Genomic DNA, 23,702 nt, shown 5'->3' with positions numbered 1-23,702 from the left:
CCCAGGGCTCCAGTAGAGGGGAGAGCTGAGAGGACTAGAGTTGCATGAGGAGAGTATAAAGTTGGAGGCCCAGGGAGAGACATGTTGTGGGATGGCCACCAGAACCCCTGTGCTGAGTCATTTTCCAATACTTCAGTTGCCATCTTTCTTGAATGGAGCAGTCCCCTCTGAGTAACATCAGCCTGGGAAAAGCAACTGATCCACCATGAGGAGTCTCTTCTACCCTAGTCGTGGAGACTGGGTCATTCAGAGAGGCCAAGAGGCAAGAAGCATGTTAGTGACTCAGTTTTTTAGTGTGGAGGTTGGAGATTTCCCCTACATCCTCCAGAGTCTAATTCTGCTGATTCCACTTCACCAGAGACTCAATAGAAACTGTCCAGAGAGCAGGAAGATCACACCTCTGGGCCTCAGAGGCCACAACCACCAGACTCCTGGGGCCACACCTTTATGAGGTCTATGAAAAAAGGCTGGACAGACTGACACCTGGGACCAACGGGTGGAGCCAAACTCACCACCCTTTCTAATCTGTGGATTGCCGTGGGCTCTAGACTCTAGCAGAGGATTTTACAGTGGCAGAGCCCAACAAACAGCCAACAGATAGAGGCTGTAGGAGGCAGGACTCAGAGAACCGGGACCTTTTAAACGGACCTTCCCCCAGGCTCAGAGTGGGTAAAAGCCAGCCTAAGTGTGCCGCTGGTATTTCCATGTGCACCTGGGCCTAGCAGAGGCAGTCACAAACTCTAGATTGCATGTAGCTCCAAGAAAGTTGCTGAGAGCCAGTCAAGGGAAGTGTCTCCTGTTGTTCTGTGCCAGGTTCCTGACAAGGAGGCCCAGGGCTGACACATCCAGTGGCCAGCTGCAGAGAATATCAGCTCAGGACCTAACAACCCTTGTTACAGTGGTATTCTAAAGAAGGGCTCCTCACACCTGGCCCAGCTGAAGCAAGTTCTGCTCTCTGTGATCAGCACTGGCACAGCAGCTCATGTGCATCTAATAGGGTGGAGCTTCACAGTCAGCCATCTTGGGTGCTGGATATCCTGCCCTGCTGGGCTAGATTTCACAGGGGTAAGGGAGAGAGGCTTGGAGCATGAATATTTTACATGTGGGTCTCTGTGAGCCTATTGTTGGATCTTGTCAAGGGGCATAGCCACCTTCTTGTGGGGGGCACAGTCAGCCCCAGGAGAGGACTCTCTCAGTCTTCTACTCTGACACCAGGGTCTCACCAGCTGTAAGAACTTCTGCAGAGGAAACTGTCAGCCACACTTGGTCTAAACCTGATGCTCACCTTTTTGGGAGAAATAAAATTTGAACACTCAGCAGTGGCTGAGGGATCAAACTCTGGTGTAGGGGGCACATTCTGCATACTATGCTGACCAGGAGACCCCTGAAGAACGAGATCCCACAAACATTGTATTTACAACCTCAGCTGCCCTAACCAACCAAGCATGCAACCTGTAGAGAGGTTGGTTGGGTGAGGCTAAGGCTTACTACAGAAGACTCTGTGGGAAGACCAGGCAGCTGCAAGAGGAAGAGGAGGAGGAGCAGCTAAAAAATGGAGACAAATCTTACAGAGCTTGGGGCTTTTATAGAGCTGCTGTCATCTCTAGGCAGGAGAAAGCTGATTGTTATACAAAGGTTAGCTGCTCCCACACGACCATGGCACAGAAAATGCAGATACAAACAGCAAAAAGCAGTATCTGCAGGCAGGTAGCACACAGTGAGTTACAAAAAACAGCTAATGCGAACCAAAGAAGATCTAGAGCCAACACATCCGATACTGGGTGGCAGGCAGCAACAACCCAAGACTCAGGTAGCTACACAAGCAGCACTTCCAAAGGAGGAGACTAGCAGGCACCAGATGCAGTGGAGAATAAATACGCCCAAATGACAGACAATTCATGCTGCATTATACATATGATAAAGGTTGAATTTTAGAGCCTAGCAGTCTGAAGGGATAAATGTACCTGTGATAGGATCAACTGCATTCAATACTCAAATACAACAAGAGGAAAAAAGGTATCCTCAAGAAGCAAGGAAAAGAAGTGGCCTGAAGATCAGTACCACTGAACCCATCTTCCTCATAAAGACACAACTACAATTTCAAAGTCAGACAGCACTACCAAATGCACAGATAAAAAAGGTGGACAGAGAAATGTGACCCAAATGAATCAACAAGTGAAATCCCCAGAAAAAGAACTGAATTAAATGGAAGTAACCAAACTACAAGATGCAGAGTTTAAAACTATTATTTTTAGGATATTCAAATATCTTAAAGCAACAATGGGTGGATGTAATGAGCATCTAAATAAAGAGATAGGAAGCATCAGAATGGACAATGAAACTATAAAAAAAGAAACTGATGCTCACCTTGTTGGGAGCATGACAAATACAATATAAGAAATGAAGGCTGCACTAGAAGGAATCAACAGCAGGCTGGATGAAGTAGAGGACTGAGTCAGCGATTTAGAGGACATTAAAATTGAAAGCACAAAAGCAGAGCAACAAAAAGAAAAGAGGCTCAAAAAGACTGAGGAAATTGTAAGAGATCTCTGTGACAACATTAAGAGAAATAACATCCCCATCATAGGGGTTCCTGAATGAAAAGTGAAAGAACAAGGGATAGACAACCTGTTTGAAGAAATCATAGCTGAAAACTTCCCTAAATTGATGAAAGAAAAGTCGTACAAGTTCAAGAAGCACAGAGAGTCCCATTAAAGAGGAACCCAAGGAGGCCTACACCAAGACACATCATAATTAAAATGCCAAAGTTAAGAGACAAAGAAAAAATACTAAAAGCTGCAAGAAAAAAAGCAGTTAATTACCTACAGAGGAGCCCCCATAAGGATGACATCCATCTTCTCAACAGAAACTTGTGAGGCCAAAGGGGATTGGCAAGAAATATTCAAAGTGATGCAAAACAAGAATCTACAACCAATACTACTTTATCCAGCAAGGCTATCATTTAAAATTGAAGGAGAAATAAAAAGCCTATAAGACAAAAAGAAAAAAAAAACTCAAGGAAATCATTATGACCAAACCAATACTGCAAGAAATGTTAAGGGGTCTGATGTAAAAAGAGCAAAGGAAAGAAATCTAAAAAAAGAGGATTGTAGATTTATGAATACAATGGCAATAAATAAACACATATTAATAATAACCTTAAATGTAAATGGATTAAATGCTCCAATCAAAAGACATAGGGTAGCTGCATGGATAAAAAAACAGGACCCATACATATGCTGTCTATAAGAGACCCACCTCAAAACAAAAGATGCACATAGACGGAAAGTGAAGGGATGGAAAAAAGTATTTCATGCAAATAAAAAAAGCTGGGATAGCAATACTTATATCTGAGAAAATAGACTTTGAAAAAAAGGCTATAGTAAGAGATAAAGAAGGTTACTACATAATGATAAAGGGAGCAATCCAAAAGGACAATATAACCATTGTAAGTATTTATTCACCTAATTCAGAAGCACCTACATATATACAGCAGATTTTGATGAACAAAAAGGGCAAGATCAACAGCAATACTATAATAGTAGAGGATTTTAATACTCCACTATCATCAATGGATATATCCTCCAGACAGAAAATTAACAAAGAAACAGTGTCTTTAAATTACACACTACATTAACTGAATTTAATAAATATCTTTAGAACCTTTCATCCCAAAGCAACAGAATAGACATTCTTTTCAAGTGCTCATGATACATTCTCTAGGATAGACCACATGTTAGGACACAAAACAAGTCTCAATAAATTTAAGAAGATTGAATTCATATCAAACATCTTGTCTGATTACAATGGAATGAAACTAGAAATCAACTACAACAGAAAAACTGAAAAACACTCAAACACTTGGAGGCTATATAGCATGTTATTAAATAACGAATGGGTTAACAATGAGATCAAGGAAGAAATAGAAAAAATTTCTTGAAACAAATGAAAATGAACATATAACAACTCAAAATTTATAAGACACAGCAAAAGCAGTTTTGAGAGGGAAGTTTATAGCATTCTAGGCATTTTTCTTGCTTAAGAAGCAAGAAAAACTCAAATAAACACCTAACCCTGCATCTAAAAGAATTAGAAAAAGAACAACAAATAAGTCCAGAGGAAGCAGAAGTAAAAACTAATAAAGATCAGAGCGGAAATAAATGACATAGAGGCTAAAAGAACAATACAAAAGATCAATAAAACCAAGAACTGGTTCTTTGAAAAGATATACAAGATTGATGAACCATTAACCAGACTCATCAAGAAAAAAAGAGAGGACTCAAATGAAATTAGAAATGAGAGTGGAGAAGTAATAACTGACACCAGAAAAATACAAGGGATTGGAAGAAAATACTATGAAGATCTATATGCCAAATCATTGGACAATCTAGGTAAAATGGATAAATCCCTAGAAACATACAATCTTTCAACAACTCAATCTAGAAGAATCAGAAAACCTAAACAGACTGATTACAACAAATAAATTTAAAACAGTTATCAAAAAACTCCCAGCAAACCAAAGTCCTAAACCAGATAGCTTCACAGGTGAATTTTACCAAATATTCAAAGAACTAACGCCTATCCTTCTCAAGCTATTTCAAAAAATTCAGGAGGAAAGAAGACTTCCAAGCTCCTTTTATGAGGCAACCATTATCTGCATTCCAAAACAAGGTAAAGACATAAAAAAGAAAGAAAATTGTAGGCCAATATTCTTGATGAACATAGAAGCTAAAATTCGCAACAATACATTATCAAACTGGATACAGCAATACATTGAAAAAGTCATACATCATGATCAAGTGGGATTTATTCTGGAGAGGCAAGATTGGTACAATATTTGCAAATCAGTAAACATGGTTCATCACATAAAAAAATAAAAAGTATAAAAATTATATGATCATATCAGTAGATGCAGAAAAAACATTTGATAATATCCAGCACCAATTCATGATCAAAACTCTTAGCAAAGAGGGAATACAGGGAACATTCAACATATTAAGGCCATCTATGACAAACCGACAGCCAACATAATACTCAGCAGCCAAAAATTAAAAGCAATCCCCTTAAGATCAGGAACAAGGCAGGGTGCCCCCTTTCACCACTCTTATTCAACATAGTCCTGGAAGTCCTAGCCACAGCAATCAGACAAGTAGAAGAAACAAAAGGCATCCAAATATTAAAAGAAAAGTAAAACTATCATTATTTGCTGATGACATGACACTGTACATAGAAAACCCTAAAGTCTCAGTCAAAAAACTACTAGACCTGATAAATAAACTCAACAAGGTGGCAGGATATAAAATTAATATTCAGAAATCAGTGGCATTTTTATACATCAACAATACAATGTCTGAATGAGAAATTAAGTATACAGTCCTCTTCACTATTGCAACAACAACAACAAAAAGTACCTAGGAGTAAATTTAACCAAGGAGGTAAAAAACTTGTATTCAGAAAATTATAAGACATTGAAAAAAGAAATCAAGGAAGATACAAACAAGAGGAAGCATATACCATGCTGATGGATAGGAAGAATAAACATCATTAAAATGTCTATGTTACCCAAAGCAATTTACAAATTCAATACAATTCCTATTAAAATACCAATGGCATTTTTCAAAGAAATAGAACAAATATTCCAAAAATTTATATGGAACAGCAACAACAAAAAACCCTGAATAGACTCAGCAATATTGAAATGAAGAATAAAGTGGGAGGTATCACACTTCCTGATATCAAGTTATACTACAAGGCCATTGTAATCAAAACAGCTTGGTACTGGCATAAGAACAAGCATACAGATCAATGGAACAGAACAGAGAACCCAGAAATAAATCCACACCTTTATGGTCAATTGATACTTGACAAAGGAGGCAAGAGCATACAATGGAGAAATGACGGTCTCTTTAATAAATGGTTTTGGGAAAATTGGATAAGTACATGCAAATAAAAGAAACTAGACCACCAATTTACACCATTCACAAAAATAAACTCTAAGTCAGCGGTTCTCAACCTGTGAGTCGCGACCCCGGCGGGGATCAAACGACCAAAACACAGGGGTTGCCTAAAACCATCAGAAATACATATTTTATTTTAAAATGTATTGTATAATAAATATGTATTTTCCGATGGCTTTAGGCGACCCCTGAATTTTGGTCATTAGACCCCCGCCGGGGTTGCGACCCACAGGTTGAGAACCGCTGCTCTAAGTGGATAAAAGACTTAAATGTAAGTCGCAAAACCATAAACATCTTGAAAGAAAACATAGGCACTAAACTCTCCGATATCTCTCTTAGCAATATTTTTGCTGATTTATCTCCATGGGTGAGTGAAATAAAGGACAATATAAACAAATGGGACTATATCAAACTAAAAAAGTTTTGCATGGCAAAAGACATCAGTAACAAAATTAAAAGACAAGCCACACAATGGGAGAACATATTCGCCAATACAATAAGGGGTTAATAACCAAAATTTATAAAGAACTTATAAAACTCAACATCAGGAAGGTAAACAATCCAATTCAAAATGGGCAAAGGAACTGAATAGACACTTCTCCAAAGAAGTTACAGAGATAGCCAACAGACATGTGAAAAAATGTTCAACATCACTAATCATCAGAGAAATGCAAATTAAAACCACAATGAGATAGCACCTCACACCGGTCAGAATGACGCTCATTAACAAATCACCACACAATAAGTGCTGAAGAGGGTGTAGAGAAAAAGTAACCCTTCTGTACTGCTGGTAGGAATTCAGACTGGTGCAGCCACTGTGAAAAACAGTATGATGTTTCCTCAAAAAATTAAAAATGGACTGCCTTTTGCACCAGCTATCCCACTTTTAGAAATATATCCTCAGAATACTAAATCACTGATTCGAAAGAAGATATGCAATCCTATGTTTATGGCAGCATTGTTTACAATAGCTAAGATCTGGAAACAGCCCAAGTGTCCACATCAGTGGATGAGTGGATTAAAAAGCTGTGGTGCGTATCACAATGGAATACTACATAGCCATGAAAAGAAAAGAAATCTTACCTTTTGTGATGGCATGGATGGACCTGGAGATTATTATGCTAAGTGAAGTAAACTAGGCAGAGAAAGACGAACATCATATGATTTCACTTATATGGAGAATCTAAGGAACAAAGTTTACTGAGGAGTGGAATAGAGGTGTAGGGGGATCACAGGAAGCAGAAGGACAACTGTCAGAGGGAAGGGGAATGAGGGAATGGGATAAGAGAAGGTGAAGAGATTAGTGAAATTAAATATACACTGAAATACAGATAACATGACAGCAAATCCCAGAGGGAAGAGGGGAGGAGTTAAGGGTAGGGGCACTTTAGGGGTGTAATGGAGGACACAGGGGTGGGTGTGAGGGTGTTATATTGAGTGGGACACTTGAATCCTTGTTAACACAATAAATTAAAATTAATAAAAATAAAGAAAGGATTTGAAATAAGAAAATTATCTTCAAAATAGTGAAGGTGATCTAAACACACCTGACTAAAATATTCTATGTTGGTTTAAGAAATATTTTAAGCTGATGACATTTGAGATTCAGCAGATGCTCCTTGGAGCTACTCTAACCTGACTAAAATCAGAAAATTCTGAGAAATGAGACTGCCAGAACCTTGTCTTTTGGGTGATTTATTCTCAGAAAAGAAGACAGAACTCACCACCAGCCGCCTCTCTAGGGGAATTTTGTGGCCATTAAGAAGAGGGAAAGACTACTTACTCTCACCTGCATAAATAGATACTATTACAAACTTTCTTTCTCCAGTTTGTTTACCTAAAAGAAAACGTTGCCTTTTCTAAAGAAACATGCTTTTCCCACAGAAATAATTCCCCCCCCCCTCCTTTTTCCCTCTTAAATTAGGTATATAAGCCTTTTACTTTAAGCATTTTGAACTAGCTACTTCTTTGGTTAGTTCCAGTATGCATGTAAATAAACATTTCTTCTCCTGTAATTTGTTTTTTTTTTTTTTTGCCAGTTTGATTCACAGTCTCCTTGGTTACTAAACTTTAGAGTTGGAAGGAAAGTTTTTTTTCTCTTCAACAATATAATGGAATAAAGTAACTTACTTGTGAAGTTTGCATTGCCCTGCTGTTTCCTGGGAAGACTAGTCATACAACTGCAATTGCTGGTTCCATTCTTACTCCCAAACATCTCCATGCTGTGGTTATCACTGAAGGAATTTGTACTTAGGTGACTTACTAAGAAATAATAATTAAAAAAAGGAGTAACACTAATTAGATCTTTTGCTTTCTAATTACCATTAAATGAAGCTGCAAGTGAAGGCACAAACTGCTGATTGATAGGAAGTCTATCTACAGATAACATTTCAACCCTCTAATTTGATAAGGGATGGATAACTTAGGGATAGATTTCCACATGCAATAAAGTAAGTAGAAACAAACAATAAAACAAATTATTGAAGTAAAATTAATATATATTTAAATTTGCATCTGTTTACTGTGATAGGTTAATACTCTGTGATCTTAAACTAATTGTTTCTCGGGGTTTTTTTTCATATATAAAAGGGAGGAAGGAATGTTTAACAAACTTAGAGTTGTTGTAAGGTTAAAAGATAATGTATATAAAATGTTTATCCCAACTCTTAACATGTAGAATGGTACAACAGAAATAATAACAGATATAATTATTTATCGCTTTTACTGATGTAGAGTTCATCTTGGTATCAGATCTTAATTTTCATTTGGCCTTCAATTTTCAAACAACTGATAAATTATGTTAAAACTTCAAAATATGAAGTCAACTATAAAATCCAAAGTTTATTAAAAGAACCAAATCAGCTTTTTTAAAACTAGGTTACTTTACCAAAATGTATAAGTTCAATTCAGCATGCATTATCTTAATTCCAAAACCAGGTAAAGACACCACAAAGTAAAAAAGCTATAGGCCAATGTCTCTGATGAACATAGATGCTAAACTTCTCAACAAAATATTAACAAACAGGATATAGCAATACATTAAAAAGATCATACATCATGTTCAAGTGGGATTTATTCCACAGAGGCAAGGCTGGTACAATATCTGCAAATCAATAAACATGATTCATCACAAAAAAATAAAATAAAAAGGATAAAAATTACATGATCATATCAATAGAAAAAACATTTGATAAAATCCAGCACCCATTTATGATCAAAACTCTCAGCAAATTGGGAATACAGGGAACCTCAACATAATAAGGCCATTTTTGACAAACTGACAGCCAACATCATACGTGATGGGCAAAAATTAAATACAATCTTCTTAAGATCAGGAATAGACAGGGGTGTTCCTTTTCACCACTTGTATTCAACACAGTACTAGAAGTCTTGGCCACAGCAATCAGGCAAAAAGAAGAAATAAAAGGCATCCAAATTGGAAAAGAAGAAGTAAAACTGTCATTATTTGCTGATGACATGATACTACACTTAGAAAACCCTAAAGTTTCTGCTAAATAACTACTAGACCAAGTTCTGCTAAATAACTACTAGATAAAGGAATTTGGCCAAGGGATATATATATATGTTTTTTTAAGTGAGAGGAAAGGAGACAGAGACAGATTTCTACATGTGCCCCAACCAAGTTCCACCAGGCAAGCCCCTACTGGCAATGCTCTGCCCATCTAGAGCTGTTGTTCAACAACCAAGCTATTTTTACCACCTGAAGGGGAGGTTCCAGAAAGCCATCCACAGTGGGAGGGGTAGAGAGAGAAAGAGAAAGAAGGGGAAGGGGTTGGTGTGGAGAAGCAGATGGTCACTTCTCTTGTGTGCCCTGACTGGGAATACACACACTGGGCCAATGCTCTATGACTGAGCCAGTCAGCCAGGGCAGGATTTAAAATTAATCATAAGAAATAAGTGGCATTTTTATACACCAATAATGAACTGTCAGAAAGAGAAATTAAGGAAACAATTCCATTTACTATTGCAACAACAACAAAAAAAAGTACCTAGGAGAAAATTTAACCAAAAAGACTAGTAAAATTATAAGACATTGAAAAAAGAAATCAAGGAAGATACAAATAAGTGGAAGCATATATCATGTTCATGGATAGGAAGAATTAACATCATTAAATTATCCATACTACTCAAAACAATCTGTAGATTCAATATAATTCTTATTAAAATACCAATGGCATACTTCACAGATCTAGAAAAAATATTCCAAAACTTTATATGGAACAAAAAATAATCTGAATAGCCTTAGCTATCTTGAAAATGAAAAACAAAGTGGGAGATGATCACACTTCCTGATATCAAGTTATACTACAGAGCCACTGTAATCAAAACAGCCTGATATTGTCACCAGAATGAGCAAACAGATCAATAGAACAAAGCAGAGAGAGAACCCAGAAATAAACCCATGACTTTATGGTCAATTAATATTTGACAAAGGAGTTAAGAGTATACAGTGAAGTAAAGACAGTGTCTTTAATAAATGGTTTTGGGAAAATTGAACAGGTACATGCAAAAAAATGAACTAGACCACCAACTTACACCATTCACAAAAATAAACTCATAATAGATAAGAGATTTAAATGTTAAGTCATGAAGCCAAAAATATCTCAGAAGAAAACAAAGGCAGTAGACCCTCAGACATCTTTTGAAACAATACATTGCCTATATATCTCCTTGGGCAAGGGAAATAAAGGACAAAATAAACAAATGGGACTATGTCAAACTAAAAAGCTTTTTTACAGCAAAAGGCACCATTAACAAAATAAAAAGACAACCTGCTCTATGGGAGAACATATTCTCCGATACAACTGATAAGGAATTAATAACCAAAATTTATAAAGAACTTCTAAAACTCAACATCAGGAAAGTAAATAATCCAAATAAAAAATGAGCAAGCCACACCTGTAGTGGCACAGTGGATAAAACATCAACCTGGAACACTGAGGTTGCTGGTTCAAAACTCTAGGTATTGGGTTTAAAAACCATAGGCTTACCCAGTCAAGGCACATACAGGAAATAACTACTACAAATTGATGCTTTTGGCTTCTCCTCCCTTATTCTCTCTCTCTCTCTCTCTTTCTGCTATCTCTAAAACTCAGTAAATAAAATCTAAAAAAAACCCTGATATTTAAAAAAAAGATGAACAAAGGACCTGAATATACACTTCTCCAAAGAAGACATACAGGTGGCCAATAGGCATATAAAAAATGCTCAACATCACTAATCATCAGAGAAATGCAAATTAAAACCCAATGAGATACCACCTCACACCTGCCAGAATGGTGCTCATTAACAAATTAAGAAACAAGTGCTGGTGAGGGGGTGGAGAAAAGGGAACCCTCCTGCACTGCTGGTGAAATGTAGACTCGTACAGCCAGTGTGAAAAATAGTATAGCATTTCCTCAAAAAATTAAAAACGGAACTGCCTTATGACCCAGTTATCCTACCTCTAGGAATAGATCCTAAGAATCCTAAAACACTAATTTAAAAGAAGACATGCACCTCCCATGTTCATTGCAGCATTGTTTACAATAGCCAGCATCTATAAAACAGTCCAAGTGTCTATCAGTGGATGAGTGCATAAAAAAACTGTGCTACATTTACACAATGGAATACTACATAGTCATAAAATAGAAGGAAATCTTACATTTTGTGACAGCATAGATGGACCTGAAGATTATTATGCTAAGTGAAATAAGCCAGGCAGAGAAAAACAAATACTACTTGATCTCACTTATATGTGGAATCTAATGAACACAATAAAAAGAGGAACAAAAAATAAAGAGAGGCATGGTCACAGGGAACAGATGGACAGTTGTCAGAGGGAAGGCGGAAGAGTGGATGGAATCAAAAAAGGTGGAGAGATTAGCTAAATTGTATATACACAACACATAGACACTGATAACAGGGTAGAAATCATCAGAGGGAAAGTGGAGGTGGAGATGGGAGGGGAGGAAAAGGAGGGGAATGGGAGTGGAAAAAGAATTTGTATGAGGCATAAGGGACACAATACAGGGTGCAGAAGGTGTCGTGCTGAATAAGACACTTCAAACCCACTCAATATCATTTCTTTCTTTCTTTTTCTTTTTTTACAGAGACAGAGAGAGAGTCAGAGAGAGGGATAGAGGGATAGATAGGGACAGACAGACAGAAACAGAGAGAGATGAGAAGCATCAATCATCAGTTTTTTGTTGTGCGTTGCAACTTCTTAGTTGTTCATTGATTGCTTTCTCGTATGTGCCTTGACCGCAGGCCTTCAGCAGACTGAGTAACTCCTTGCTCGAGCCAGAGACCTCGGGTCCAAGCTGTTGAGCTTTGCTCAAACCAGATGAGCCCGTGCTCAAGCTGGTGACCTTGGGGTCTCGAACCTGGGTCTTTGGCATCCCAGTCCAACACTCTATCCACTGTACCACCGCCTAGTCAGGCTCAATATTATTTCAATATAAGTTAAAAATTAAAAAAAATTAACTAAGAAAAAGTTCAGTTCATAGAATTGTGACTGTCAAACCCACACTATTTACCAACTAATAAAAATTATGAGCATAATAGACTATATAAATTAGTTTACTGCCTCCTCTATAAAGGAAAAAACTACCAATTATTTTTCTAAACTACTAATTATTTTTTCTTTTTTTTTTAATAATTTTATTTTTAATGGGGCGACATCAATAAATCAGGATACATATATTCAAAGATAACAAGTCCAGGTTATCTTGTCGTTCACTTATGTTGCATACCCATCACCCAAAGTCAGATTGTCCTCTGTCACCTTCTATCTAGTTTGCTTTGTGCCCCTCCCCCTCCCCCTTTCCCTCTCCTTCTCCCCCCTCCCCCCGTAACCACCACACTCTTATCAATGTCTCTTAGTTTCACTTTTATGTCCCACGTACGTATGGAATAATGCAGTTCCTGGTTTTTTCTGATTTACTTATTTCACTTCGTATAATGTTATCAAGATCCCACCATTTTGCTGTAAATGATCCAATGTCATCATTTCTTATGGCTGAGTAGTATTCCATAGTGTATATGTGCCACATCTTCTTTATCCAGTCATCTATTGACGGGCTTTTTGGTTGTTTCTATGTCCTGGCCACTGAACAATGCTGCAATGAACATGGGGCTGCATGTATCTTTACATATCAATGATTCTGAGTTTTTGGGGTATATACCCAGTAGAGGGATTGCTGGGTCATAGGTAGTTCTATTTTCAGTTTTTTGAGGAACCACCATACTTTCTGCCATAATGGTTGTACTACTTTACATTCCCACCAACAGTGAATGAGGGTTCCTTTTTCTCTCCAGACTCTCCAACATTTGCTACTACCTGTCTTGTTGATAATAGCTAATCTAACAGATGTGAGGTGGTATCTCATTGCAGTTTTGATTTGCATTTCTCTAATAACTAAAGAAGATGAGCATCTTTTCATATATCTGTTTGCCATTTGTACTTCCTCCTGGGAGAAGTGTCTGTTCATGTCCTCTTCCCATTTTTTATTGGATTGTTTGTTTGCTTGTTGTTGAGTTTTATGAGTTCTTTGTATATTTTGGATATTAGGCCCTTATCTGAGTTGTTGTTTGAAAATATCATTTCCCATTTAGTTGGCTGTCTGTTTATTTTGTTATCAGTTTCTCTTGCTGAGCAAAAACTTCTTAGTCTGATGTAGTCCCATTCATTAATTTTTGCCTTCACTTCTCTTGCCTGTGGAGTCAAATTCATAAAATGCTCTTTAAAACCCAGGTCCATGAGTTGAGTACCTATGTCTTCTTCTATGTACTTAATTGTTTCAGGTCTTATGTTTAGATCTTTGATCCATTTTGAGTTAATTTTAGTAAAGTGGGACAGACTGTAGTCCAGTTTCATTCTTTTGCATGTGGCTTTCCAGTTTTCCCAGCACCCTTTATTGAAGAGGCTTTCTTGTCTCCATTGTGTGTTGTTGGCTCCTTTATCAAAAATTATTTGACTATATATATGTGGTTTTATTTCTGGGTTTTCTATTCTGTTCCATTGGTCTGAGTGTCTATTTTTCTGCCAATACCATGCTGTTTTGATTGTCGTGGCCCTATAATAGAGTTTGAAGTCAGGTATTGTAATGCCCCCAGCTTCATTCTTTTTCTTTAGGATTGCTTTGGCTATTCGGGGTTTTTTATAGTTCCATATAAATCTGATCATTTTTTGCTCCATTTCTTTAAAAAATGTCATTGGAATTTTGATGGGAATTGCATAAATTTGTATATTGCTTTGGGTAATATGGCCATCTTGATTATATTTATTCTTCCTAACCAAGAACAAGGAATATTCTTCCATCTCATTATATCTTTTTCGATTTCCCTTAACAATGGTTTATAGTTTTCATTATATAAGTCCTTTACATTCTTTGTTATGTTTATTCCTAAGTATTTTATTTTTTTGTTGCAATCGTGAAGGGGATTATTCTTTTGAGTTCCTTCTCAGTTGTTTCATTGTTGGCATATAGAAAGGCTATTGACTTCTGTATGTTAATTTTGTATCCTGCGACCTTACTGTATTGGCCTTTTGTTTATAGTAGTATTTTTGTGGATTCTTTGGGATTTTCGATGTATAGGATCATATCATCTGCAAAAAGTGATACCTTTACTTCTTCTTTTCCGATATGGATGCCTTTTATTTCTTTGTCTTGTCTGATTGCTCTGGCTAGAACCTCTAGTACCACATTAAATAAGAGTGGAGAATGGACAACCCTGTCTTGTTCCTGATTTAAGGGGGAAAGCCTTCAGTTTAGTGCCATTTAATATGATGTTAGCTGATGGTTTATCATATATGGCCTTTATCATGTTGAGATATTTTCCATCTATACCCATTTTGTTGAGAGTCTTAAACATAAAATTGTGTTGTATTTTATCGAAAGCCTTTTCTGCGTCTATTGATAAGATCATGTGGTTTTTGTTCTTTGTTTTGTTGATATGGTGTATTACATTAACTGTTTTACGTATGTTGAACCATCCTTGAGATTCTGGGATGAATCCCACTTGATCATGATGTATTATTTTTTTAATATGTTGTTGTATTCGGTTTTCCAGTATTTTGTTTAGTATTTTAGCATCTGTATTCATTAGAGATATTGGTCTGTAGTTTTCTTTTTTTGTGCCATCCTTGCCTGGTTTTGGGATGAGGGTTATGTTGGCCTCATAAAATGTGTTTGGAAGTATTGCTTCTTCTTCAATTTTTTGGAAGACTTTGAGTAGAATAGGAACCAAGTCTTCTTTGAATGTTTGATAAAATTCGCTGGTATAGCTGTCAAGGCCTGGACTTATTTTGGGGGAGGTTTTTAATGTTTTTTTTCTATTTCTTCTCTACTAATAGGTCTGTTTAGGCTTTCTGCTTCTTCTTGACTCAGTCTAGAAGGTTGTGTTGTTCTAGGAATTTATCTATTTCTTCTAGGCTGTTGAATTTAGTGGCATAAAGTTTTTCATAGTATTCTACAATAATTCTTTGTATATCTACGGTGTCCGTGGTGATTTCTCCTCTTTCATTTTGGATTTTGTTTATATGAGTTCTTTCTCTTTTTTCCTTGGTAAGTCTTGCCAAGGGTTTGTCTATTTTGTTGATCTTTTTCAAAGAACCAGCTCCTTGTTCTATTAATTTTTTCTATAGTTTTTCTGTAAACTACTAATTATTAATGAAATAATCAACTGTGTCATTTATTACCAACATAATTAAAATAACAACGGAAGAAATCATCAGGCAAATGTGAAAAATAATTCTAAGAAAAGTTAGAGAAATAAAAAGAAATGCCAAAGGAAATATGTTAATCTCTACAATTGAATATATAGGTTTCAATTTACTCACCCCAAAGAGTTAGTCCTATCACTGTAGCAACGAGTACAACCAGTGCAACGCTGGTCAATCTCAGAGCGGTCTGATGCCACTTTGGACATTCAGAGTAATCTGTAATGATTAATTTTTTTTGGAAACATTTAGACATTTAAAATAAACTTGAAAATGTCTCATAGGAATGCAAATTCTGAAGGTACACATTGTCTGAAGGTGAGGGAAAATATCTACAATCTCTGTTTAAATTACTGTGACATGAACATATACCTAATTATCTTTAAAAAATCAAGTTTAAGGACTCTAAATAAAAGGTCAATGTCTTATTTAGTTGAATATCCTTCTAATATTGACACTTCTATTCCAAAATTACCACTTATACAACAATCAAATGGGAAGATATCAGCTGATTGATTGGTTATTCAAAACATTTCCACTAAAAATTGTCATTTAGATTCATTTACATCTTGACTGAATTACACACATAAAATTCAGTGGAATTGAGGCCAAAGAAGGTAAAATATGAGTGGTCACAAAATAATTGAATAATAGTAAAAATGAATGTCTAATGAAAACACATAAGCAAGATTGAGTATTATAGTGTCTTCTCAAGTGTTGTTTGAAATAAAAATCGTATTTTTACATCAATTCATGAAACAAAACTCAAATGCTAATATTATAATTAAATACTTTGCTTCAATAAAAGAAGCATTATAACACCTTCACAATCTTCAACACAGGTCAAGTCAAATCTAATCTATTACATTCAATTTAATAGTATTTATAAATGTATAACTACATGGCAGGAACTGTGCTAGATATATGGGTTACAGAGATAAGAAACAGCACGATCTGGTGCAGATACATGTATGTAAACACAGTATAAATTTTCTGAGTAACAATTCTTAGTTCAAATTCTTAGTTCTCATTAAAAACCTAAAGACTCATAAAAAATCTTAATTCTGTAATCTGCAGTCTAATGGAGGGTTATGGATTCCTACCTTTGCATGTCCACTTGTGTTGGCAATGGTAGGGGTATTTCTTTGGCTTCTGCCTCGTTGATGTCTTGGTGTTTTGCTGCTGTCCAAATATCCTATAAATAGTATAATCCATCTTTGAATTTGATGGAGAGAGAGACATCAGCTACGCAGAAGCAGAGTTTGTGTTTAAGAACTGTGGCACTGAAGCAAACTCAAGAGCTAGCTGTAAAACCACAAAGGATATGGTTAAGGAACAAGAGAAACTTTTATTCTTTTTTTTTCTAAGTGAGAGGAGGGGAGATAGTGAGACAGACTACCACTTGAACCCCAACCAGGATCCACCCAGCAACCCCCAACTGGGGTGGATGCTGGAATCAACTGAGCCATCCTCAGTGCCCAGGGCTATCACTTGAACAAATCAAGCCACTGACTGTGGGAGGAGAAGAGTTAGAGAAAGAGGAGAGGAAGGGAGAGACAATCAGATGGTTGCTTCTCTTGTGTGCCCTGACCCTCAATTTCCGTACGTCAGCTCTATCCACTGAACCAGGCATTCAAGGCCAAGACTTTTATTCTTTAAATAAAGTTTTTCTTTTAGGATAATTTTAGATTTATTTTAAAAATTGTGAAGGTAATACAAAGAGTTTTCATATACCCAACATCTAACTTCCCCTAGTATGGTAGTATGGTAGTCATCAATTTTAATAATTCAACATTGACACATTATTATTAACTAAAGTCTTCACTTTTTACCTAATACCTTTTTTTCTTAGTTGTTACCTAACTTAATGCCTTTTTCTATTTAAAAATCTTATTTGGGATATCACAATACATTTAGTCTGCAGGTCTTATTAAGAAACTTTTGGCTGTGACTTTTTCTCACTTTTTCCTTGTTTTATTATGATTTTTGAAATTTTTGAGGAGTGTTAGATATTTTAGAGACTGTTCTCAAATTGGGTTAGTCTAATGTTTTTTCTCATCATTATACAGGGGGTCCTCAGGTTACGACACAGTTTTATTCCCACTACAGTGATATAACCCAAATTTTGGTGTAAATTGAAACACACCCTAGCCTAAGTCACTTACCTATCACAACAGAGTTGCAAAATCATAATCTAGAGCATAAAAACACAACTAGCCTGACCTGTGGTGGCACAGTGGATCAAGCATTGACCTGGAACTCAGAGGTCGCCGGTTCAAAACCCTGGGCTTGTCTGGTCAAGGCACATATGGGAGTTGATGTTTCCTGCTCATCCCCCCTTCGTTCGCTCTCTCTCTCTCTCTCTCTGTCTTCTCTAAAATGAATAAATAAATAAAAATAATTAAAGATGTTTTTTTAAAAAAACAAACACAACTAAGCCACCAAAAAGAATACAGTCATCCCTTGCCATATCGCAGTTCACTTTTTGCGGTCTCACTGTATCGCAGGTTTTTAAATTGTATATATCTAATTTTGCATCATGGATTTTTTGCTATATCGTAGAATTTTGTGGCATATAAATATTTTTATGTATTTAATATTTTAATTATTTTTGTGGTGATATAAGCAAAATAAATGTGGGAAAGGTTTATAAGAGTGTGGGGAGGGTTTATAAAGCCTTGAAATATATATATAAATAATAAAATAAATATGAGGTCTCTACTTGTCGAATTTTTGCCTATCCTGTGGGGTTCCGGAACCTAACCTCCGCGATAGACAAGGGAACACTATTGCATATTCTTCGGCCTCACGCCAACAAACTTGCCCACATAGTCTTTAAGTACGACGCTAACGATGTAAGACGAAACACTCACTTTTTACTTTTTAAGTTTTTATGGTAGTGAGCTTCGTAAACTTGAAACAGCATATGTCAAGAAGGTTGTAACACAAGGACCCCCTGTACTTGAGTTATAAGTTTTCGAAGGAAGATGGCAGAGTTAAACTGCCATTCTAAAACATCTTATGAAGAGAGCACATACTGTCAAAATTGCTTAACACTGCTGAATTGATGTTGATTACAATCACTTGAATGTGGTAATATGTGTCAGATTTATCTACCGTAAAGTTACTCTTGTCTCCATGTCTATACCATACTTTTTGAAAGGAAGTCAAGATATGCAGCCCACACTTAAGGAGTCGAGAGTTATACTCCACTTCTTTGAAGACAAAGTATGTATATAATTATTTAGAATTCTTCTGCAGGGAATATTTGCCTAGTCTCACATTTATTTATTCAATTATATATTACCAATAACTCACTCATTTATTTTGTATTTTTTTGAGTAATAATAATTCAATACTATTTTATTTCTTTTATTGCTCATGTTGTTTCAAATATGGCCATTGGAAATGCTTTCATTTGGTTCCATGAGTTCATAGTTCATATTAATGTCTCCAAGTCTAATACAAAGGTGAGCAAAAAGTAGGTTTACAGTTGTGAATATTTATGATTTATCTTTTAGGTAATGATGGCTGGTAATTTAACCTGGGTGTTTTCATCCATATGAACAACTGTAAATTTACTTTTGTCTACCTTGTACATTACAACATTGGATCCTACCAGGCTCTTTCCGTGAATTTCAATAACTTTCCACCCCAAGAGTGAGAAACATGTTTACTACCATCACCATTCACTTACTGAATTTCAATGCTCAATGCATATTCAGTGCTTTCTGAATTGTTATCTCACACTTTTTGGAAAATTACTTTATTAACAACAATGCTTATGTATGTTTCCCTTTGTCATTAGTCTTACAAGTTAAAACCTTATTTTTAAGGTTGCATAGATCAGCAAACTTTATCCCTACACCCTTCGGTGAGGCTATTTCACACATTTACAATATGTTCAAATTCTTCTGGAAGTTTTTACATTCCACACTTGGGGTCCACAGCCTCCAGAATTATTTTTATTTTCATACATTAAGGACCAGTCTTTCTGCCATGAAGTTCTATGGGTTTTAACTAAAGCATAATGTCATGAATTTACCATTATAATATTATAAAAAATAAGTTCACTGCCTTAAAAAATTCACTTTGTTTCACTTTTCAACCCTACACTCTCCCTCTCTGACAATGTTTACCTTTTATAGAGTTTTGCCTTATCCAGATGTCATCTAAATGAAATTACATAGATTAGAGCCTTTTCAGAGTGGCTTTGTTCAGTATAAAATATACAATTAAGATTTATCCATATGTTTTTGCAGCTCAATAGATCTGAAGTTTCAATCATCTGAATGTACCAATTTTCTTAGCCATTCACCAATTGAAGGACATCTTGGCTGTTCCTAGTTTGGGGTAATTATAAATAATTCTGCTCTAAACATTCACGTGCACACTTTTGTGTGGATGGAAGTTTTAAAATGAGTTAGGTAAATAAGAGCATAATTGCCGGATGGTGCGACAGACTATATTTAGTTTTGTAAGAATCTGTCAAACTGCTCTTCAAAGTAGCTGTACCATTTTGTAGTTCCACTAATATTAAATGAAAGTTCATTGCCAAACCTCACCAGCAACTGGTCTATCAATTTTTCTAACTGGGGCATTCTAACAGGTGTCTTGTAGTCTTTCCTTGTATTAATTTGCATTTTTCTAATGACAAATAATGTTGAACACCTTTTCATGTGCTAAATGTCAATATATTTTTTATCTTTGAAGAAGTGTTTTTTCAGATCTTTTGCTAAATTTTCATTTGACTTGTTTTCTTTTTAAGTATAGAATTCGTTGTATATTTTGAATGCAAGTCCTTTTATCAGATACTTGCTTTGCAAATATTTTTAATAGTATATATCTTGATTTTTTTCATTCTTCTAGAAGTGCTTTTTAGCAGAACAGCAGTTTTTAATTGAAATAAAGTCCAACTTATTTTATTTAGTAAAAAGTACTTTTGTTGTTTTATTTTAAAATTCTTCACCAAATCAAAGTTTTGCAGTTATTCATTTGGTTTTTCTAAAAGTTTTAGAGTTTTGCATTGTACATTTAGTTCTATGATTGTTTTGATCCTTTTTGTTGTTGAAAATGTGAAGTTTATGTCTAGGTTCCTTTTTTTTTAACATCAAGACATTCAGTGGTTTAAGCACCATGTCTGTGTATGTATAAATTATATGTCCTTAATTGAGTTACCTTTGTGTCTCTCTCAAAAATGAGTTGACTATATAAAAATGAATCTACTTTGGGGTATCTCCATTTGTTTTATTGATCTAAGTGCCTGTTCACCAATACCATGCTATCTTTGTTACTTTAACTTTATGCCATGTCTTATAATCAGTTTGTGATTCCTCCAAATTTATTCTTTTATAGAATGAAGTAATTGGTTTAGAATCTGACTTTCTGTATTTTTAGAACCCATTGATCAGTAACTATGAAACAGTGTGAAGAGATTTGTTGAAACTTTCACTTATAGATGAAGCAGGAAAAAATTAACATCTTACAATAATCACCCTTCCATTCTACTAACATAAAATTTTAAAGTACCATTTCGCTGGGTTTACGTAGAGCAGGAGTCGGAAATCTTTTTGGCTGAGAGAACCATGAACGTCACATATTTTAAAATGTAATTCCGTGAGAGCCATACAACGACCCGTGTACATTACACATTATCCAATAAAAATTTGGTGTTGTCCTGGAGGACAGCTGTGATTGGTTCCAGTCACCCGCAACCATGAACATGAGCAGTAGGAAATGAATGGATTGTAATACATGAAAATGTTTTATATTTTTAATGTTATTATTTTTTTTTATTAAAGATTTGTCTGCGAGCCAGATGCAGCCATCAAAAGAGCCACATCTGGCTCACGAGCCATAGGTTCTGACCCTTGACATAGAGACACCAAGTACAACTGAATTTTTAAGGAGTTTTATTAAAAAGAGGAAACTTAATAATATGCTGGCCACATATGACTAACATGGTGTATAGCAAACCCAAATCATGTGTGTGCCGCACACAGCCCTGAGGCAGGTTATATATCTTTGATCACACACAGGTTGGTGGGAAAAGGCAGAGGGGGAATGATGACAGAATTCATTAGCAAGCTTATAATATTCTATAGGATTTATAAAAATATTCCTATATATCAAAACTTACAATGTAACACAATAGTGAATATGTTGTTCTACATATTAAAAGATATTCCCAAATTTTCTAGTGTTCATTTGTCATCCCTTTGTCTAGAGGTACAGACATCAATCAAACATTTTTCAGGAGGGGAGAGGGAATATGGCGCCTAATGGATAAGCGCCTGGAAATGGCCCATTAAAGAGAAAAGAAAGGAAAAGCTTCGTTTAACCTCTCCCTCCTCCTCCCCACACCTGGCTAGGTGTTTACCCTGTTTCTCACAGAGGTGGGGGAGGGGGAATCTAAGTCTCCCCAGCACAAAATCTCTTTACAATACAATGTTGTTGTCTATCCTGAGTTGGTGCAAATCACACAAAAGTATAAAAATCATATTTACAAAATCTCTCTGTATGCTTAGCCCAAATTATAAAATGCCCTTTAAGCTTCCTAGTAAAAAGGGTTTTTCTACACAGTATGTCTCTGCAAGCCAGAAAACTCCCACATCCCTTTACTGTCATTCCTTCCACAAAGGAGAGGACAAGAAACCTGACTTTTTTCCCTAAAACATCAATATTAATTTTTCAATTCTTTGGTACCTTACCACAAAATAACTCTGTTTATCTAATTTTTTAAAATTTCTTTTATTTTATCAATGTTTTATAACTTTCCAATACAGATTCTGGATGTATTTTGCCAGTTATATGACTTTATTTTTGGTGCTCTTGTAAATTACATTCTTAAATGTTAAACTTCAGTTGTTCATTGCTCGTATATAAAAAACGCAATTGATTTTTGTATATTAACCTGTATCCTGCAAATTTTCTGTATACACTTTTTATTTTCAAGATTTTTTTTTTTGATTTTTGGAGTTATCTAAATAGACAATTGTCATCTGGTAAAAAAAAATTTTCTTTCTTCTTTTTCAATCTGTATTCCTTTTTATTTATGTTCTAGTCTTCTTGCTTGAGCTATAACACTCAATAAAATGTTGAGTAAGTGTGGTGACAGTGGACACTCTTACCTTGTTCCTGATCATAAAAGTATCTTGTCTCTCAACATGATGTTAACAGTTGTTTTTGTTTTTGTAGGCGTTCTTTATCAAGTTGAGGGAATTCCCTTCTATTCACTCAGAGTGTTTATCATTAGAGGGCATTCGATTTTGTCACTTTTTTTTCTGTCAGTTGACATGATCATATATTCTTTTTCTTCTTAAGCTAATATATTACATTTACAGATTTTTGAATGTTGAATCTGTCTTGTATACCAGAAGTAAAACCCATTTTTTCATGGTGTATATTTCTTTGGTACATTTTAAAATTTAACTTGCATGTGTTTAGTTGAGAATTTTGTTTGTATATGCATGAGAGATATTGATCTGTGTTTTTACTTTCCTTTAATGTCTTTATCTGCTTTCAGTATTAACTGTTGGCTTCATAAAATGAATTATGTAATGTTCTTTCTATTTCTATTCTTTTAAGAAATTGTAGAGACTGGTATTATACTATTCTTATGTCTTTGTAGAATTCACCAGTGAAACCATCTGGTTTTGTTTATTTGCTTTCTATTTTGTTAGATTATCAATTATTGGTTTGATTACCTTAGTAATCAGGCTATTCAATTTATTTATTTATTTATTTCTCCTATGTGAGTTTTGGTAATTTGTGTATTTCCACAAAGTGGTTCATTTTATCGATCAAATTTGCTGCCTGTCCCCTCCTTCCTCTCTGTCTCTCTCTTCCCCTCCCGCAGCCAAGGCTCCATTGGAGCAAAGATGGCCCGGGCGCTGGGGATGGCTCCTTGGCCTCTGCCCCAGGCGCTAGAGTGGCTCAGGTCGCGGCAGAGTGACGCCCCGGAGGGGCAGAGCATCGACGCCCCGGAGGGGCAGAGCATCGCCCCCGTGTGGGCAGAGCTT

At 35.8% G+C, this 23,702-nt stretch overlaps 1 protein-coding gene across 1 annotated transcript in view; it reads right to left on the bottom strand.

The window, feature by feature from the left end:
- Positions 1-16,923, bottom strand: part of LOC136389385 (killer cell lectin-like receptor subfamily F member 1) — a 37,315-nt gene extending 20,392 nt beyond the window's left edge. The window contains exons 1-3 of the mRNA XM_066361189.1: positions 16,785-16,923; positions 15,802-15,900; positions 8,088-8,219 (exon numbers count right to left, since the gene is read on the bottom strand). Coding sequence (XP_066217286.1) covers positions 8,088-8,219; positions 15,802-15,900; positions 16,785-16,923 — 370 coding nt within the window. The remainder of the gene's footprint in view (positions 1-8,087; positions 8,220-15,801; positions 15,901-16,784) is intronic.
- Positions 16,924-23,702: the final 6,779 nt, after the last annotated feature.

This window comes from Saccopteryx leptura, chromosome 1 (genome assembly GCF_036850995.1).
Source record: "Saccopteryx leptura isolate mSacLep1 chromosome 1, mSacLep1_pri_phased_curated, whole genome shotgun sequence".
NCBI lineage: Eukaryota > Metazoa > Chordata > Mammalia > Chiroptera > Emballonuridae > Saccopteryx > Saccopteryx leptura.
The sequence above is the reverse complement of the archived record's forward strand: the minus strand, read 5'-3'. Positions and strand labels throughout refer to the sequence as shown.